This window comes from Schistocerca gregaria, chromosome X (assembly GCF_023897955.1).
Source record: "Schistocerca gregaria isolate iqSchGreg1 chromosome X, iqSchGreg1.2, whole genome shotgun sequence".
NCBI classification, from domain to species: Eukaryota; Metazoa; Arthropoda; class Insecta; order Orthoptera; family Acrididae; genus Schistocerca; species Schistocerca gregaria.
In genome coordinates, this window is record NC_064931.1 from 144,801,991 (window position 1) to 144,821,160 (window position 19,170).

General features: G+C 45.4%; 1 protein-coding gene across 1 annotated transcript in view; it reads left to right on the plus strand.

Annotated features, from left to right (window-relative positions):
• Positions 1–19,170, plus strand: part of LOC126299067 (uncharacterized) — a 63,772-nt gene that overhangs the window by 40,127 nt on the left and 4,475 nt on the right. Inside the window, exons 2-3 of the mRNA XM_049990736.1 lie at positions 930–1,154; positions 15,464–15,606. Of these exons, the coding sequence (XP_049846693.1) occupies positions 930–1,154; positions 15,464–15,606 (368 nt within the window). The remainder of the gene's footprint in view (positions 1–929; positions 1,155–15,463; positions 15,607–19,170) is intronic.

Consider the following 19,170-nt stretch of genomic DNA (forward strand, 5'->3'; position numbering starts at 1 on the left):
GTGTTTTGAACTGCATATGATCCTCTCCCTTATGTGGTACTGACCGAGCTGGCGCAACGATCAGCACATTAGATTCGCATTCGTGACAACGACGGTTCAAATCTATGTGTGGCAATCTAGCTTTAGCTTCCAGAATGAAATTTTCACTCTGCAGCAGAAAGTGTGCTGCCTTCTTGGCAGATTAAAACTGTGTGCCGGACTGAGACTCGAACTCGGGACCTTTGCCTCTTGCAAGCAAGTGCTCTACCAACTGAGCTGCCCCAGCACGACTCACACCCCATCCTCACAGCTTTAATTCCGGGTATCTCAGTTGGTAGAGCACTACCCGCAAATGGCAAAGGTCCTGAGTTCGAGTCTCGGTCCGACACACAGATTTAATCTGCCAGGAAGTTTTATTACCAGCACACACTCCGCTATAGAGGGAAAATTTCATTCTGGAAACATCCCCCAGGCTATGGCAAAGCCATGTCTGTGCAATAGCCTTTCTTCCAGGAGTGGTAGTTCTGCAGGGTTCGCAGGAGAGATTCTGTGAAGTTTGGAAGGTTGGAGACGAGGTACTGGCGGAATTAAAGCTGTGAGGACGGAGCATCAGTCGTGCTCGGATAGCTCAGCTGGTAGAGCACTTGCCCGCGAAAGGCAAAGATCCCGATTTCGAGTCTCGGTCTGGCACACAGTTTTAATCTGGCAGGAAGTTTCATAGCTTTAGCTTTTCTGTGCCTTTCCTAAATCGCTCAAGGCAAATGCCGCAATGGTTACTCTGAAATGGCAAGACCGATTTCCTTACCCTTAATCTGAGCATGTGCTCTATCTCTAATGACCTCGTTGTCGATGGGACGATAAACACTAATCTTCCTCCCTTCTCAGGTGATGCACAATGTAAATGTAGATGTAAGTAGAGATGTGACGGAGCGGCGTGTGTGGTGTTGCAGAAGCGCGGCGTGCTGGTGGGCGCGCCCGCGCAGGTGGTGCCGGTGGCCGGGTACGTGCTGAAGCAGCGGTCGAGCGAGCGGGAGCAGCAGCAGGACTTCAGCAAGATCCCTGGCGTGCCCGGCGTCGACTACCCCATCTACCACTCGGTGCCACCCACCAGCTTCCACTGCGGCAACGTGCCCTTCGCGCCGGGCATGTACGCCAACGTCGAGACCGGCTGCCAGGTATCTTCCTCTATCCACACTTTCTCTAAAAGTTCCAGTTGTAATGGTACTTGAATTACGTAGCCATTATGGCACCTCACCTGAACCTCTCGATACCAGCTATATTCTACTGTGTTTCTGCAAAGTAGTTGACATATTTTTGAGACAACGTCCGAATTTGATTTCGTTTGTGATACATCGATATGTTTATATTGCAATGATGTTATTCTTATGTGTATTCTTTCTTTTGTCACTATGATCTTTGACGTACTTGTAACTCTGAGTTTTGGGCGCGTAAGAAATAGTTAGTCGGTTCTTAATTTGTTAGAGAGTCGGACCTTGAGAAAGTCAAGTGTTGGACGTCATGTTGGAAAGACGCATAACGTAGTCCGCTTATAAAATGTGAACTTTAACAGTGACTGTGAGAGAGATGTTTTCAAGTATGTTTTGTATTGTGAAGTGATGTTTTGTAATTACGTGATATTGCAATAAAAGCAATTAAAAGGAAGTGTAACTTAATTTCGGAGTGCTGAATTTTTTTTTTTTTTTACATCACTATTGTGTTAACTTTGAAAGGTTTAATCTCCAAGAATGCTTTGAGAAGCGCATCTACAAAACTTTTGAATATAGCAGAATAAAACCTAGGCCTCTTTGCATCCGAGCTTGGAATCATAACCACCTACATTTTCAACGATTGAGCCATGATAATACAAAGAGACCAGCGTGGGAAGCACAAAAAGATGAGTGCCTAGTTTTTTTCTTTATTACATGAAATGACTTAACTGTGCTCTAATGACACCTGTCACATTATATGACTCTTGTTGCCCGAAAATGCAGTATTTAGCAATCGTTATTAAATTTTTGACCTTTGTTGTGGTAGGGTTGTTAGTGTTACACGTTTTTCCTCCTAAACAAAAAAAGACTCATATTTGAGTGATGTTCCGAAAGTTTTAAGCCTAATACGGCACAAATAGTGAAAATTCGAGACGCCTCGAGCTAGTGATGAATGCTTGCGTTAGATACGTGTGCAATATACGGCTGTATGATCATATCAGTCCTTCATACTCCCAGCTAGGTTGGATGCGCCCAGATAAGGCACGCGATCTCCAGACGATGTGTTTACTTCATCGATTTCTTAGCCACTGGTGCCCCCAATACTTATCTTCTCACATTACACACCTATCATCATTCCACAACCGCACTACCAGATCGGATACGTCTAGCATCTTAGCTGTACCTTTACATAACACAAAATCTCTCTCCGTGCCGTTCTCCATCTCAGCCATACGACTATGGAACGCGTTCCCCTGTGATCTGCGTCTTATCCAGAACCACTCAACATTCAAGAGGGAACTCAAAACTTACACATTAGTCACCATTGTTATGCCCCTCTCATCTCTTTCTTTCTCCTCTCCATCATAGCTTCGAATTTTACCATTCTACTTCTCTTCTTCTAACTTAGCTACCTCTTCTATATCTCTTTCACCCCATTCTATCGTCTTATTTCTCTGCTCGATGAGAATAACTCACAAGCTGCAAGAACATAACGAGAAAATTCCCAACTAGCAATAGGACTGACATTCATAAAAGAAAAATATGTTTTCTTTCATATATATAGTCATTACTATTATTATTCTTGATTGTTATAATTATTTTTTGATTATTATAATTATCATTCTACTACTGTTATAATCTCTATTTTTTCTTCTTTAACATTGATACTGTATAACACGTTATATGTCCATAATGGTCTGTACGAACTGAAATTCGTTCAATCTGAGTATGCCTGGTTAGGTGTAAGAGTGGGCCTGAAGGCCCTAATCTTGCCTGGTAAAATAAATGCATAAATAAATAAACAAATAAATACGGACACGGTGGGAATGTGGCCTAAATACGGGGAAACTTAAAAAGTAAGTTACACATTGTGAGACCTTTACTTTTCCTGGCGAATTGGACGTTCAAATAACTTACAGGTTTGCTGCAGGGTGACGTTGTCGACCACCGCCGATCTTTCGACAGGAGCACACCCTGCCATTCTCAAGGCACAACTGCAAGGAGGAAGCAATGTGCAAGGGAATTTAATACCTCGGTTCACAGAGGGGAAACAAAGAAGGTACCGCACACTGAACAAGTGTCAACACAAACAAAGATAATCAACATCAGAAATATCGATAGTGGCTATTAATTAACAGGTGAGGTAGTACTAATTCTGTCGCTCTGTTTTTTGATGAGAGACAGAGCCGGATTCCAAGCAGCATTTAAACAAAATCCACCACCTTATAAACAGAGGTGGTGGATTTTGTTTAAATGCTGCTTGGAATACGGCTCTGTCTCTCATCAAAAAACAGAGGGACAGTATTAGTGCTACCTCACCTGTTGATTAATAGTCACTATCGATATTTCTGATGTTGGTTATCTTTGGTTGTGTGTTGACTGCGGCTACTTGTTCAGTGTGTGGTACCTTCCTTGTTTCCCCTCTGTGAACCGAGATATTAAATTCCCTTGCACATTGCTTCCTCCTCGCATTTGTGCCTTGAGAATGGCAGGGTGTGCTCCTGTCGAAATATCGGCGGTGGTCGACGACGTCACCCGGCAGGAAACTCGTAAGTTATTTGAAGTTACACATTATTACGATAAACCAAGTTGCTTTTATTGAATGCTGCGCTGCACATATAGATGGCAGTATTTTTCAACATAGTCGCCTTGTCTCTATAAATAACCGTTGGAACAGTCTACCAAGCGCTAAGTTCCTTTGCGATACAAGTCGGCTCGTTTGTTCATTGAATGATTCGAGAACCGCTATGTAAACATCTTCATCGTTGCAAAATCTCTTTCCGTTCCAAGTGCTCTTTCAGCTTTCCGGAAAAATCGATATTGCACGGTACCAGATCTTTACTTGGTGATAAGCATCACCTACGTCTATACGCTATTGGTCAGACTGATAGCACCATTTCACTACGTCTGGAAGCGCCGTTGAATTTACACATGGATCACTGTGGACTGATGCTTGTACACCATTTTTATTAAACGCTGAAGGTCTTCCTGAACACGGAGAGTCACTAATGTCGAAATGTTTCTCCTTAAAACGAGAAAACCATTTTCTTGCCGTGTTGTATCCAGTGGAATTATCCCCATACACGGCGCAAATTTTTCAGGTTGCTTCCGCTGCTATCACTCCTTTATTGAACTCAAAAGGAAGGATACGTCGCAAATGTTCGGATTCATCCACTTGGAACTCCCTTTTCTAGCGTCCACAGCTGCACTCACTATCTCCAACTGACAATATGTGCACTCAGACAACAACACCGACCTACAAATGAAGAATGACAATCGATAAATAAACCCACAACAACCGAAATACCAACATGAAAAGAACAACGCTTCAAACTTATGCATCAGCATGATAAAATACAGGATTATGCTGCCATGGAGACACCACAGTGATCTGCATGTTCTAACTGTCCGAAAAACACTCTAAATCACAATTTTTCTATATTTTCAATAACTGGTTTCAGCCAATATAAGCCCTCTTCACATCAAAAAACTCGTCTCAGCAACTGTTGTACTTCCTCAGCGCAGTTACTGTGACGATGATTTAGACTTGAAGAGAGGCTCTACTGTTTGAAACCAGTTATGTTAAATATAATAACATTGTGATCTACACTGCGATTGTCAGAGAAAGTGACTGTTATTAAAAGTTTAAATAATGCTCTTGAATTTTGTGTTTTCTTTGACAGCATGACAACTTTCTGAACTTCCCACTTACTACTTATACAGAGGTTTGTAGGTTGAAATAAGACCCACATTTGAGATGTTTACATTCAGTGAGTGTTTTCTTCTACACTACACTTCCAAGTAACACAGGTACAAGCAACTATTTTTCAACGTAATCACCAAGTCTCTGTAAACAACAGTCGGAACGTTGTACGAATCGCCCACCGGGGTGGCCGAGCGGTTCTAGGCGCTACAGCCTGGAACCGCGTGACCGCTACGGTCGCAGGTTCGAATCCTGCATCGGGCATGGGTATGTGTGATGTCCTTAGGTTCGTTAGGTTTAAGTAGTTCTAAGTTCTAGGAGACTGATGACCTGAGAAGTTAAGTCCTATAGTGCTCAGAGCCATTTGAACCATTTGTTCTACTAATCTTTCAATTCTTCGACGGCAGAGATCCATTCCTTCGTCACGGAACCATTCGAGAACTGCCATGTGGATGTTCATCGCTGGAACACCCCTCTGCCCCTCAGATGCTCTTTCGGCTTGCTGAAAGGTTGAAAAATGAGTAGTGCAACATCCGACATTCCCGATCAGCCTCACTCACGTCCGTGTGCCCTTCGTCAAATTGTTCACCACTTCACAACCGCTTGACGTGACAATGCATTTGGTCCACACACCGCCAGAATGTCATGGTGAATCTGTGTGCAGTTTACAAGTTTTTCCCACAATAACCGGACTGCTGCTCTTACTTCAGCACTGGAGTACGTCTCTAGTTGCCGCCCCATTTCACTCGCGCACTGTGAGGCACCTGTTACCCGTATCCCAACAGAACTGTGTCTGCAGGAATGCCGGAACATGTACTCTCTTCTGACGATGTGCCGCGCTGGCCGCGCGATGGTCACTTACTTTCTTAAATGGTTCAAAAAGCTCTGAGCACTATGGAACTTAACATCTGAGGTCATCAGTACCCTAGACTTAAATCTACTTAAACCTAATTAACCTAAGGGCATCACACACAGCCATGCCAGACGCAGGATTCGAACCTACGGCCGTAGCAGCAGCGCGGTTAAAGACTGAAGCGCCTAGAACAGCTCGGCCACAATGTAACTTAGATTGCTTGCCTTTTGTTATCTCGCGCTCAGGAATGGTTTAACGATCTATAATTCAGAGCTGATAATGCAGTTTTTACTACACTACTGGCCCTTAAAATTGCTACACCAAGAAGAAATGCAGATGATAAACGGGTATTCATTGGACAAATATATTATACTAGAACTGACACGTGATTACATTTTCACGCAATGGGTGCATAGATCCTGAGAAATCAATACCTAGAACAATCACCTCTGGCCATAATAACGGCCTTGATACGCCTGGGAATTGAGTCAAAGAGAGCTTGGATGGCGTGTACAGGTACAGCTGCCCATGCAGCTTCAACACGATACCACAGTTCATCAAAAGTAGTGACTGGCGTATGGTGAGGAGCCAGTTGCTCGGCCACCATTGACCAGACGTTTCAGTTTGTGAGAAATCTGGAGAATGTGCTGGCCAGGGCAGCAGTCGAACATTTTCTGTATCCAGAAAGACGTATAATCAATGGCACCCCATACTACCACGCCGTGTGTTCAACACGATACCACAGTTCATCAAAAGTAGTGACTGGCGTATGGTGAGGAGCCAGTTGCTCGGCCACCATTGACCAGACGTTTCAGTTTGTGAGAAATCCGGAGAATGTGCTGGCCAGGGCAGCAGTCGAACATTTTCTGTATCCAGAAAGACGTATAATCAATGGCACCCCATACTACCACGCCGTGTGATACGCCAGTATGGCGATGACGAATACACGCTTCCAAGCTGCGTTCACCCCGATGTCGCCAAACACGGATGCGACCATCATGATGCTGTAAACAGAACCTGGATTCATCCGAAAAAATGACTTTTTGCCATTCGTGTACCCTTCATCCGAAAAAATGACTTTTTGCCATTCGTGCACCCAGGCTCGTCGTTGAGTACACCATCGCAGGCGCTGCTGTCTGTGATGCAGCGTCAAGGGTAACCGCAGCCATGGTCTCCGAGCTGATAGTCCATGCTGCTGCAAACGTCGTCGAACTGTTCGCGCAGATGGTTGTTGTCTTGCAAACGTTCCCATCTGCTGACTCAGCGATGAAGACGTGGCTGCATGATCCGTTACAGCCATGCGGATAAGATGTGTCTTATCTCGACTGCTAGTGATACGAGGCCCTTGGGATCCAGCAGAGCGTTCCGTATTCCTCTCCTGAACTCACCGATTCCATATTCTGCTAACAGCCATTGGATCTCGACCAACGCGAGCAGCAATGTCGCGATACGATAAACCGCAATCGCGATAGACTCAGGCGCAAATGTGAAGGGATTACGTCGCGCAGAATTAGCCGAGCGTTCTAGGGCGCTGCAGTCATTGACTGTGCGACTGTGTGACGATCTTCTCTTGCAGTGGTCAGATGAGGCCGACGGGTAACTTGACGAGCATACTCGCCATCACGTACCCATGTGGTCCAACCTCGGACCACTGTCACATTCGAATGCCTCAGAGATCTGGATACTGTGCGATGGACGCCCACAGTGTGGTCCCTCTCAAATTCTGTGAGGCGGTTGTAACGCTGTCTCATGCAACTAGGCGGCGTATTCGTGCCCCTCACTGTGATCACGCTATGCTGATCACCCACCTTATACACCCCACCAGGCCTGGTGGCAACAGTAAACAAGAACAACTCCAATGCATTATGGTGGCCATTCTACTTGTCGTACGCGCCCGTGGTGACATACAACCATGTCTTCTGAGTGCTTCACTTTTTTTGTCATGCAGTTTATAACGGGCGATTTTTTCCACCGTGTACAAATTCTAGGGATTGATCGATGAGAGGATGCCTAACAAAAAAGTTCTAATGAACTTATTACCGGAAATGCATGATTTCCACGCTAGAGGCCATTTATTCAGTCATACGTTGTTACAGAGAGTGCGGTCTAATACTCATTCTACCATGCAGCCACAGTTACAGTATGTGCTGAAAATGGTTCTCATGTGTCTCCACGATACCGGTACGCGCAGTAGCATGTTCTGTCTCACACGTTCACATCGGCCAGGCTGCATCCGAACAGTGTCAAAGGCAGCATGAATACGCTGCTCCAATGTCTTTACGTCTGGAATGCTTTTGAGATAGCACCATAACCGGAAGTCGCACGGGTTGAGATCGGTGAACGAGCAGGCCATGCAACTGGACCCCCTCATCCGATCCATCGAGCAGGGAAGACGCGACTGAGATGCGTCCGGACGTTGACGACGAAGCGGGCTGGAGCACCTCCATATAGCTGCCAAATAACCCTTCGAATCATCAGTGGCACTTCTTCCAGCAGGGGAGGCAAACGCCGAGCCTACCGTGGTGGCCGAGCAGTTCTAGGCGCTTCAGTCTGGAACCCCGAGACCACTACGGTCCCGGGTTCGAATCCTGCCTCAGGCATGGATGTGTGTGCTGTCCTTAGGTTAGTTAGACTTAAGCAGTTCTACGTTCTAGGGAACTGAAGACCTCAGCTGTTATGTCCCATAGTACTCAGAGCCATTTGAACCATTTAGAAGAAACGCCGATAGTTCCGGCCTGTTAGTTGAGGTGGAAGGAAGACAGGTCCCAAAAGACGGTCGCCAATTATGCCGGACCACACATTCCTGCTGCACCCATGCTCGTGATTCGCTGTCACCATACCGTGGGGGTTCTGCATACTATCCTGCAATTAACTTATGAACGTTGAAAAAAATGGTTCAGATTGCCCTGAGCACCCTGTCTCAGGCAACGGCGAAACACTATTGCAAACATCGAATGCTGTGGTTGATGTCGCGAGGATAGATCTCCTGATACCTTGCTGCACGCCGCCCGTTGCCATTTGCCTTTCCATAAGCAAAGAACACGTAGGCAAGTTCTCGTTTCGAATACGGAATCAATATGTACAATGCTGTATTACATCCACTACAAGATGAGTCAGTAAGAGACGGCAGGAGAGGGCGCTAGGGCATAATATATGAGGAACAGTTCCACGCTCTAGGAGGAAACCATGCATACTGCAACTGTGGCTGCATGGTGCAGCACCTATTAGACCTGTCTCTGTAACAAAGTATGATTGAGTAAATGGTCTCTAGCATGTTTCACAGAGAAAGACTGCACTGTAGTTCCTTCTCCAGATTGTCGCACGGATGACAAAATGGTAGATATCGAAATAAATGACAGAGGGATAGAAAAACAATTAAAATCGCTCAAAAGAGGAAAGGCCACTGGACCTGATGGGATACCAGTTCGATTTTACACAGAGTACGCCAAGGAACTTGCCCCCCTTCTTGCAGCGGTGTACCGTAGGTCTCTAGAAAAGACTAGCGTTCCAAAGGAATGGAAAAGGGCGCAGGTCATCCCCGTTTTCAAGAAAGGACGTCGAACAGATGTGCAGAACTATATCTCTAACGTCGATCAGTTGTAGAATTTTGGAACACGTATTATGTTCGAGTATAATGACTTTTCTGGAGACTAGAAATCTACTCTGTAGGAATCAGCATGGGTTTCGAAAAAGACGATCGTGTGAAACCCAGCTCGCGCTATTCGTTCGCGAGACTCAGAGGGCCATAGACACGGGTTCCCAGGTAGATGCCGTGTTTCTTGACCTCTGCAAGGCGTTCTATACAGTTCCCCACAGTCGTTCAATTAACAAAGTAAGAGCATATGGACTATCAGACCAATTGTGTGATTTGATTGAAGAGTTCCTAGATAACAGAACACAGCATGTCATTCTGAATGGAGAGAAGTCTTCAGAAGTACGAGTGATTTCAGGTTTGCCGCAGGGGAATGTCGTAGGACCGTTGCTATTCACAATATATATAAATGACCTTGTGGATAACATTGGAAGTTGACTGAGGCTTTTTGCGGATGATGCTGTAGTATGTCGAGAGGTTGTAACAATGGAAAATTGTACTGAAGTGCAGGAGGATCTGCAACGAATTGACGCATGGTGCAATTGAATCTCAATGTAGACAAGTGTAATGTACTGCGAATACATAGAAAGAACATTCTTTACCACTTAGCTACAATATAGCATATCAACAACTGAAAGGAGTTAATTCCATAAATTATCTGGGAGTACGCATTAGGAGTGATTTAAAATGGAATGATCATATAAAGTTGATCGTCGGTAAAGCAGATGCCAGACTGAGATTCATTGGAAGAATCCTAAGGAAATGCGCAATCCGAAAACAAAAGAAGTAGGTTACAGTACGCTTGTTCGCCCACTGCTTGAATACTGCTCACCAGTGTGGGACCCGTACCAGATAGGGGTGATAGAAGAGATAGAGAAGATCCAACGCAGAGCAGCCCGCTTCGTTACAGGATCATTTAGTAATCGCGAAAGCGTTACGGAGATGATAAACTCCAGTGGAAGACTCTGCAGCAGAGACGCTCAGTAGCTCGGTACGGGCTTTTGTTGAAGTTTCGAGAACATACCTTCACCGAGGAGTCAAGCAGTATATTGCTCTCTCCTACGTATATCTCGCGAAGAGACCATGAGGATAAAATCAGAGAAATTAGAGCCCACACAGAGGCATACCGACAATCTTTCTATCCACGAACAATACGAGACTAGAATAGAAGGGAGAACCGGTGGAGGTACTCAAAGTACCCAATGCCACACACCGTCAGGTGGCTAGCAGAGTATGGATGTAGATGTAGATGTAGAAGTGAATGGGACACAACATTACCAGTTACTATGGCATGAGAGGGCACTACAGCATAATGTATGAGGAACAGTTCCACCCTCTGGGAGGAAACCATTCATACTGTGGCGGCATGGTACAGTGCGTATTAGCCGCCGTCTCTGTAACAAAGTATGATCGAATAAATGGTCTATAGCATGGAAACAATGCATTTCCGGACATAAGTTCAGTAGACGTTTTTGTTCCGAGTCCTCTCATCGATCAACCCCTAGAGTTTTTACATGGAGGAAAAAATCACCCAGTATAGTGTAGGCGAGAATGCGTACGAGGCAAAAACACGGTCATGTGCGTTTGTAAATAAGTTTAGCCGCGGAGACTAGGCACAGCTGGAGTGTGGGGGTTGGACAGCTGCAGGTTGCGTCATCGTTCAGCTGAGGAACCAGTCTGGGGCGCGTCCGGCACGGCGGGCCCGGCTCCGGTGGCGGCGGCCTTTCACCGCGCACGAGGCGAGCCGTAAGCTGTGGGACAGGGCGTGGCGGCTGCCCTAACTGGGCCAGCGGTCGCTGTCCGCACCACATCATATGCAGCGCTACTGTAGGTCACTCGAGAGCGTTGTGGTTGGCGACAAATTACATCACTGTCCTTGCACATTCTCCTTAATCGATTTCATGTGACTAAGTTCGCAATCTCAAGAAAGATGCACTACTGGCCATTAAAATTGCGACACCACAAATATAACGTGCTACAGACGCGAAATTTCACCGACAGGAAGAAGATGCTGTGATATGCAAATGAGTAGCATTTCAGGGCATTCACGCAAGGTTGGGGCCGGTGGCGACACCTACAACGTGCTGACACGAGGAAAGTTTATAAAACTGATTTCGCATACAGAAACAGCAGTTGACCGGCGTTGCCTGGTGAAAAGTTGATGCGATGCTGCGTGTAAGGAGGAGAAATGCCTACCATCACGTTTCCGACTTTGATAAAGGTCGGATTGTAGCCTATCGCGATTGCTGTTTATCGTATCGCGACATTGCTGCTCGCGTTGGTCGAGATCCAATGACTGTTAGCAGAATATAGAATCGGTGGGTGCAAGAGGGCAATACGCAACGCCGTGCTGGATCCCAACGGCCTCGTATCGCTAGCAGTCGAGATGACACGCATCTTATCCGCATGGCTGTAACGAATAGTGCAGCCACGTCTCGATCCCTGAGTCAACAGATGGGGACGTTTGCAAGACAACAACCATCAGCACGAACAGTTCGACGACGTTTGCAGCAGCATGGAGACCATGACTGCGGTTACCCCTGACGCTGAATCACGGACAGGAGCGCCTGCGATGGTGTACTCAACGACGAGCCCAGGTGCACGAATGGCAAAACGTCATTTTTTCGGATGAATCCAAGTTCTGATTACAGCATCATGATGGTCGCATCCGTGTTTGGCGACAGCGTGGTGAACGCACATTGGAAGTGTGCATTCGTCAACGCCATAGTGGCGTATTATCCGGCGTGATGGTATTTCGTGCCATTGGTTACACGTCTCGGTCACCTCTTGTTCGTACTCACGGCACTTTGAACAGTGGAAGTTACATTCCAGATGTGCTACGACCCGTGGCTCTACCCTTCATTCGATCCCTGCGAAACCCTACATTTCAGCAGGATATGCATGACCGCATGTTGCAGGTCCTGTACGGTCCTTTCTGGATACAGAAAATGTTCGACTGCTGCCCTGACCAGCACATTCTCCAAATCCCTCACCAATTGAAAATATCTGGTCAATGGTGGCCGAGCAACTGGCTCGTCACAATACCCGCCAGTCACTACTGTTCAAATGGCTCTGAGCACTATGGGACCCAACTGCTGTGGTCATCAGTCCCCTAGAACTTAGAACTACTTAAACCTAACTAACCTAAGGACATCACACACACCCATGCCCGAGGCAGGACTCGAACCTGCGACCGTAGCAGCAGCGCGGCACCGGACTGGAGCGCCTAGAACCGCACGGCCACCGCGGCCGGCTCACTACTGTTGATGATCTGTGGTATCGTGTTGAATCTGCATGGGCAGCTGTACCTGTACACGCCGTCCAAGCTCTGTTTGACTCAATGCCCAGGTGTATAAAGGCCGTTATTGCGGCCAGAGGTGGTTGTTCTGGGTACTGATTTGTCAGGATCTATGCACCTGAATCGCGTGAAAATGTTATCACACGCCAGTTCTAGTATAATATATTTGTCCAATGAATACCCGTTTATCATCTGCATTTCTTCTTGGTGTAGCAATTTTAAAGGCCAGTAGTGTATGTTGACATCGACGGTGAGTGTTCATCAGAGACAAGGGTATTATCGGCATTGCACCAGGGAAGTGTTTTAGGGCCAGTACTGTTCTCTGTGTACTTAAATGATTTTGCGGACAGGGTGGGCAGCAATCTGCAGTTGTTTGCTGATAATGCCGTGATGTACGGTAGGGTGTCGAGGTTGAGTGACTGTAGGAAGATACAAGACGCCTTAGACAAAATTTCCAGTTAATGTGAGGAATGGCAGCTAGCCATAAATGTGGAAAAATGTAAGGCAATGTGGATGTGTAGGTAGATCAAACCTGTAATATTAGGATACAGCATTATTAGTGTCCTGCTTGACACAGTCAAGTTGTTTAAATATCTGGGCGTAACGTTGCAAAGCGATATGAGATGGAACGAGCGTGTGAGAACTGTGGCAGGGAAGGCAAATGGTTGACTTCGGTTTTTTGTAGCACAAAGATAAGATGCGAGAAATTAGGGCTCATACGGAGGCATACGGATAATCTTTTTCCCCTCGCTCTGTTTGCAAGTGGAACAGGAATTGAAATGAGAAGTAGTGGTACAGAGTACCCTCCGCCAAGCAGAGTATAGATGTAGATGCAGATGTGGAAAGAAGATCGCCAGGAATCGTCGTCTTCAACTAGCATACGTTGATGAGTACCTATCTGCAACGCCAAGTCTCTAACATTTACGAGCATCTGATCCTATTAGACAGTCACAAGTACATTAACATTTACAAACCAAATAGTTATTACAGATATCCGGTGAAAGAGCGTAAGCAGCAGTATTGAACGATACATGACACCGTCTGCACTACCTTGCAGCAGCCACAGCTTCGATGGTCTCATCCATCTCCAACTGCAGAGAGCAGCAGTTTTCCCTATCGCATATATTAAATTCATTTTACGCCAGGTGCCACGAGGAAGACGATTCAAGCACGATATTTCTATAGCCGACTTTCCGACTATCAAGAAACCTTACTGGGATGAAAATTGCCACTCCGATCTCCAGACAGCCACATGACTGAAAGCGCCGACTAAAGGCTTATGCAGGCTCTCTGTGTCTACATCTACATCTAATAATCTGAAAGCCACCTTGCGGTGTGTGGCGAAGGGTATTTGGTGTACTACTGTAAGTTCCCCGTTTTTCTGTTCCAGCGTCACACTTGGCCACAATATCGTAAACAGTAGATCTCGGATACCCGAAGAATCAAACTATTTCAGTGGGCGAACGCCCAGCGCGGAGATTCGATTATCCGCTGCTCTTCGGTTATACTTTGCACTTGTCCGTAACATCTCTCCCATTTTGAGGTTCTGACTGTTTACTACATGCAGATGGCTTTCAAGAGCGCGAATCGCGACCTCCGGCGAAACTACGATATGGCCGGAAATCCAGATTGAAATTTGTCCGGATTAGAGAGCCGCACCCTGTATACAGCTGATGTTAGTCCACATACGCAATTGCGAATACATTTCACGTATTTCGTAACAGCTGAAGTCGCCGCAGTGCCTGTTCCTTCTGACAATCGAGCATGTCCGAAGTAGCTTTCATCGTACATCTACATCTACATATATACTCCGCAAGCCACCCAACGGTGTGTGGCGGAGGGCACTTTACGTGCCACTGTCATTACCTCCCTTTCCTGTTCCAGTCGCGTATGGTTCGCGGGAAGAACAACTGCCGGAGAGCCTCCGTGCACTCTCCAATCTCTCTAATTTTACATTCGTGATCTCCTCGGGAGGTACAAGTAGGGGGAAGCAATATATTCGATACCTCATCCAGAAACGCAGCCTCTCGAAACCTGGACAGCAAGCTACACCGCGATGCAGAGCGCCTCTCTTCCAGAGTCTGCTACTTGAGTTTGCTAAACATCTCCGTAACGCTATCACGCTTACCAAATAACCCTGTGACGAAACGCGTCGCTCTTCTTTGGATCTTCTCTCTCCCCTCTGTCAACCTGACTGGTACGGATCCCACACTGATGAGCAATACTCAAGTGTAGGTCGAACGAGTGTTTTGTAAGCCACCTCCTTTGTTGATGGACTACATTTTCTGAGGACTCTCCCAATGAATCTCAACCTGGCACCCGCCTTACCAACAATTAATTTTATATGATCATTCCATTTCAAATCGTTCCGCACGCATACTCCCAGATATTGGTAGTATATATAAATGCTACCAGTGTTTATTCCGCTGTCATATAATCATACAATAAAGGATCCTTCTTTCTATGTATTCGCAATACATTACATTTGTCTATGTTAAGGGTCAGTTGCCACTCCCTGCACCAAGTGCCTATCCACTGCAGACCTTTCTGCGTTTCGCTGCAATCTTCTAATTGCAACAGCACAGGCACTGCAGTATCGTAAAAAGTTATATTTTCTCTTCTTACGTACCGTGACTTATCCTTAATTATCCTGCCTTATAAATTATTTGCACTGGTAATTACTTTAAGACACTGATTTCCGCAGTGAGTTTCCAGAGTAGCAGTGTGCAAACCATGTGGGCCAAGCTGCTTGGCCGGCAAGGTATCAGTATCGAGAAAGAACCGTGTTGGCGTACGATAAGTTGTATGGACGTTTGTCTTCTGTTGACAGGCGTACCACGTGTGCCACGACGGACGTGAGGGCGAGCAGGGGGCGGCGTTCCTCTGCACCAACGGCACGCTCTTCAACCAGAAGGAGTTCGCCTGTGACTGGTGGTACAACGTCGACTGCGCCTCTGCTCCTTCCTTCTACAGGTAACTTCCACCTCTAAGGCATGCAGCAACTAGCAACACAGCTCAGTCCACATAAACACATATTTATTGAGTGTGCAGAACAAGAAAGCAGCTGTCCCGTGCAAGCCTCTTCACCTCTGCATGACTACTGCAACTTACATCTATTTGAAACTATCGAGCCTCGATCTCCCTCTCCAATTTTTACCCCCAGCAGGTCCCTCCACTACCAAATTGACGGTTTCTTGTTGCCTCAGAGACTCACTACCCCTTCTTTGTTTATTCCATCTAGCCATCTGATCTTCAGCATTATCCTGTAGCACCGAGTTCTTGTCTGAACTGCTTATTGGTCACCTTTCCGTTTCGCACAAGACGAAATTACAGACAAATGACAAATACACTGATAAGGGGAAGCCACGAGGTTGGGATCACGGACTTACTTCAAACTTTGTACACCTTAAGTAGACCATTAAAACAACATTATGTGAAAGTATTAAGGTGAACTCAAATGGTTCAAATGGCTCTGAGCACTATGAGACTTAACATCTGAGGTCATCAGTCCCCTAGAGCTTAGAACTACTTAAACCTAAGGACATCACACACATCCATGCCCGAAGCAGGATTCGAACCTGCGACCGTAGCAGCCGCGTAGTTCCAGACTGAAGCACCTAGAACCACTCGGCCACCGCTGCCGGCTTAAGGTGCATTACTTTGGCAATTTCGAGGAAGTCGCAAGAGACGTTTTACGCGTTTATTATGTAACTGATATATCTGTGCAAAGTAATTAGTAATGAAAGCTATAGAGGTCAAATGGTTAGCGTTCGCCCATCGCGAACGGGTCGTGGAGGAGGTAACAGATTGAATCCTGCCAGCACTTACTTTTTAATCTGTTTTTTTCATGACTGGTCACTTTATTTAATTTATATATCATTTGAGAGGTAGTACAGTGAAGAAAAAATGCCCCATTTCCGTGAATTTGTAGTAAATTTCGTATGTTGCGCTATTTCACTATTTACTATTCGTAATTAAATTTTCAAGGACGAGGCACAGGCTTGGAAAGTTCAAGTCAAACATCGATAAATAATGATGCGAATGACGTCATTCACAGTTAGTGATATAGTATGTGCCAGATCACAAGAGTAAGTCACAAGTACTCGTCGGATGTGCTCTCGACATCGCACGTTGCAGATGGTATTTTGTCATACAGACAATGAAAAGCTAAATTGAAACTTCGTGAAAATACAATTGTTTTTTCATTATATTACCTCTCAAATGTTATATAAATAGAATAATATGACCAGACATGAACAAATATATTAAAAGCTAAGTTTAAATGGTGGTCGAACCATCGCCACATACACATTCGCCTTACGGGGTTCGAACGCTAATCACTTTTTTTTAAATTTAAGTGTGGGGAAGCGTTTTGTGTGTAGATAGTATAGTGATAACAAGGGTCTCGCATGTGTGGATGATTGTCGTTGGATGTAGTAACCATGTTCGACTGGATAATAAGTTAGTTTTACTAGTTTAAGTAAACTGTGTGGTTTGGGTAGGATTTTTTAGTAGGAATGAGTCCAAAGCTAGTTGTCAATCGATTGTTAGTCACAGGTAGTTTATTGTTTTAGTTTGGATTATTTTTTCCTGTAATTATCGTCTTAGTTTTTACAACCAACAGACGTTTTAAGCATCATGTGGCTGAACATTTTAGTGATAGCTAATAAGGAATTGAGTGCGGCGATTGATGCGTATTACTTTGGGTGTCATATCTTCCATGAGAAATGTATTGCAGTCAGCATGATCGATGATAAGCCATAGCGCACCTTACCATAAAATGCGTTTCTACCACAGTACAATATTCCAAAATTACACTCGGACGTGCTCTTGAACTTTCAATGACATTTGTAACAACGCATCCCTGAGACTCTGGTTATTGGACTGGTCGAACGTAGGTTGCGTCGTTCTACAAGTTTTGTCTATCTTTTGTTACAAAGGTGGACACATATGTCATTTGTGATTCCTGCTTGTGCTTATAGATTCTTATATTGTCATCTCAATCTGCCTCCTTAGCCGAGGTCGCTAACGTACCCATATGTGGTGGCACTCGACCTGGAGGTAAGCCGGTTCGAATTCTGATGGTGGATGAAATTTTCGCTTCTAGTATTTGGCCAGAGAGGGCAGGAGGGGTGCTGGCATGAAGTTCCCAATCACCAGTCGTTGCCCAAGTGTTCTGGATCAAATTCCAAACTTCTTCGCAGTGTCTCCTGAAATGAGGACATGTGATGTTGATGGTGATACGTTCGTCGGATGGAGACGTAAAACTCGGCAACCCTCTCGGCACCATTTGAGAGGAGTAGACTATGTGCAACCAGTGCTTTTCACCCTTTCTCGTCTCTCATCATCATCATCATCATAAAACAGAAACATAACATTACCCTGTACTTGCAGCTATTACACTCACCCACACTCTGCAAATGCACATACGTCGCAACTCACATATCTCAAGTGTAGGGGCCATTGTGCTCGGACTAGACACACCCATTTCGACTAGGCAGACGACCCAGCCCCGTGGGATGTCCCACGTAACAATGCCATATGGCATTTACTTTAATTTTTATTGTCATCCCAGAAAAAAGGTAAATTTTATAGTGCGTTGTTTCACCACGACAGTGAGCACTCCATTTTTCCACAGGTTGTCGAGCTTTCTTCGTTACAAATCTGATACCGATTCCACACACAGTCGAATATGCTCTATTTTGGAAGTCCCATCATTTTAAAACAATGTGGCGGATAAGGCCTTGAACTCACAAGCACGTGCTCTTCGCAACTGAGTTACCAAACGATTATGTCATTTGGATACTGCCCTTAAAATGACCTATATAGGTCAGTGTCAGAAAACAGCTTCAACTCTGCCAATACCTCTCTCCTGCTTTTCTGATTTCTCATAAACTTTTCTATCCTGCGTTCCTTTGCAGCACTGCCGTTCCTGGAAGTACAGATATCGCAGCGAAATGGTTTATCCGTAGTCCACTTTGCCTGTGACAATCAACGTTCCAGGTTCGAATCCCAGTCTCATTCAGTCTTAATTTGCCAGGAAGTTTGAAAATAGCGAACGCTCCACTGCAGAATGAACTATTCTTTATAGAAACTTTTCCGTTCCTGAAGTTTCGTCCAGAGCTGCACTGGACTCTTTCAGAGGCTTGTTCCGCTGAGTCTTGCCGGCTGACGTGTCGGACATTTGGAGACCGACATAAATAATACGGAAAAGAGAGTGTGATCGAACTTTACATGTGTGGGCAGCGAGAATCCTTGTCAGAGATAAAAATTAATTATTGATTGTCGTCTATAGTCGTTTATCAATAATGTTCAAATGTGTGTGAAATCTTATGGGACTTAACTGCTAAGGTCATCAGTCCCTAAGCTTACACACTACTTAACCTAAATTATCCTAAGGACGAACACACACACACACACACACACACACACACACACACACACACACACACGCCCAAGGGAGAACTCGAACCTCTGCAGGGACCAGCTGCACAATAGTCGTTTATCTGTGACCAGGATTATCTTTGTTCATCACGT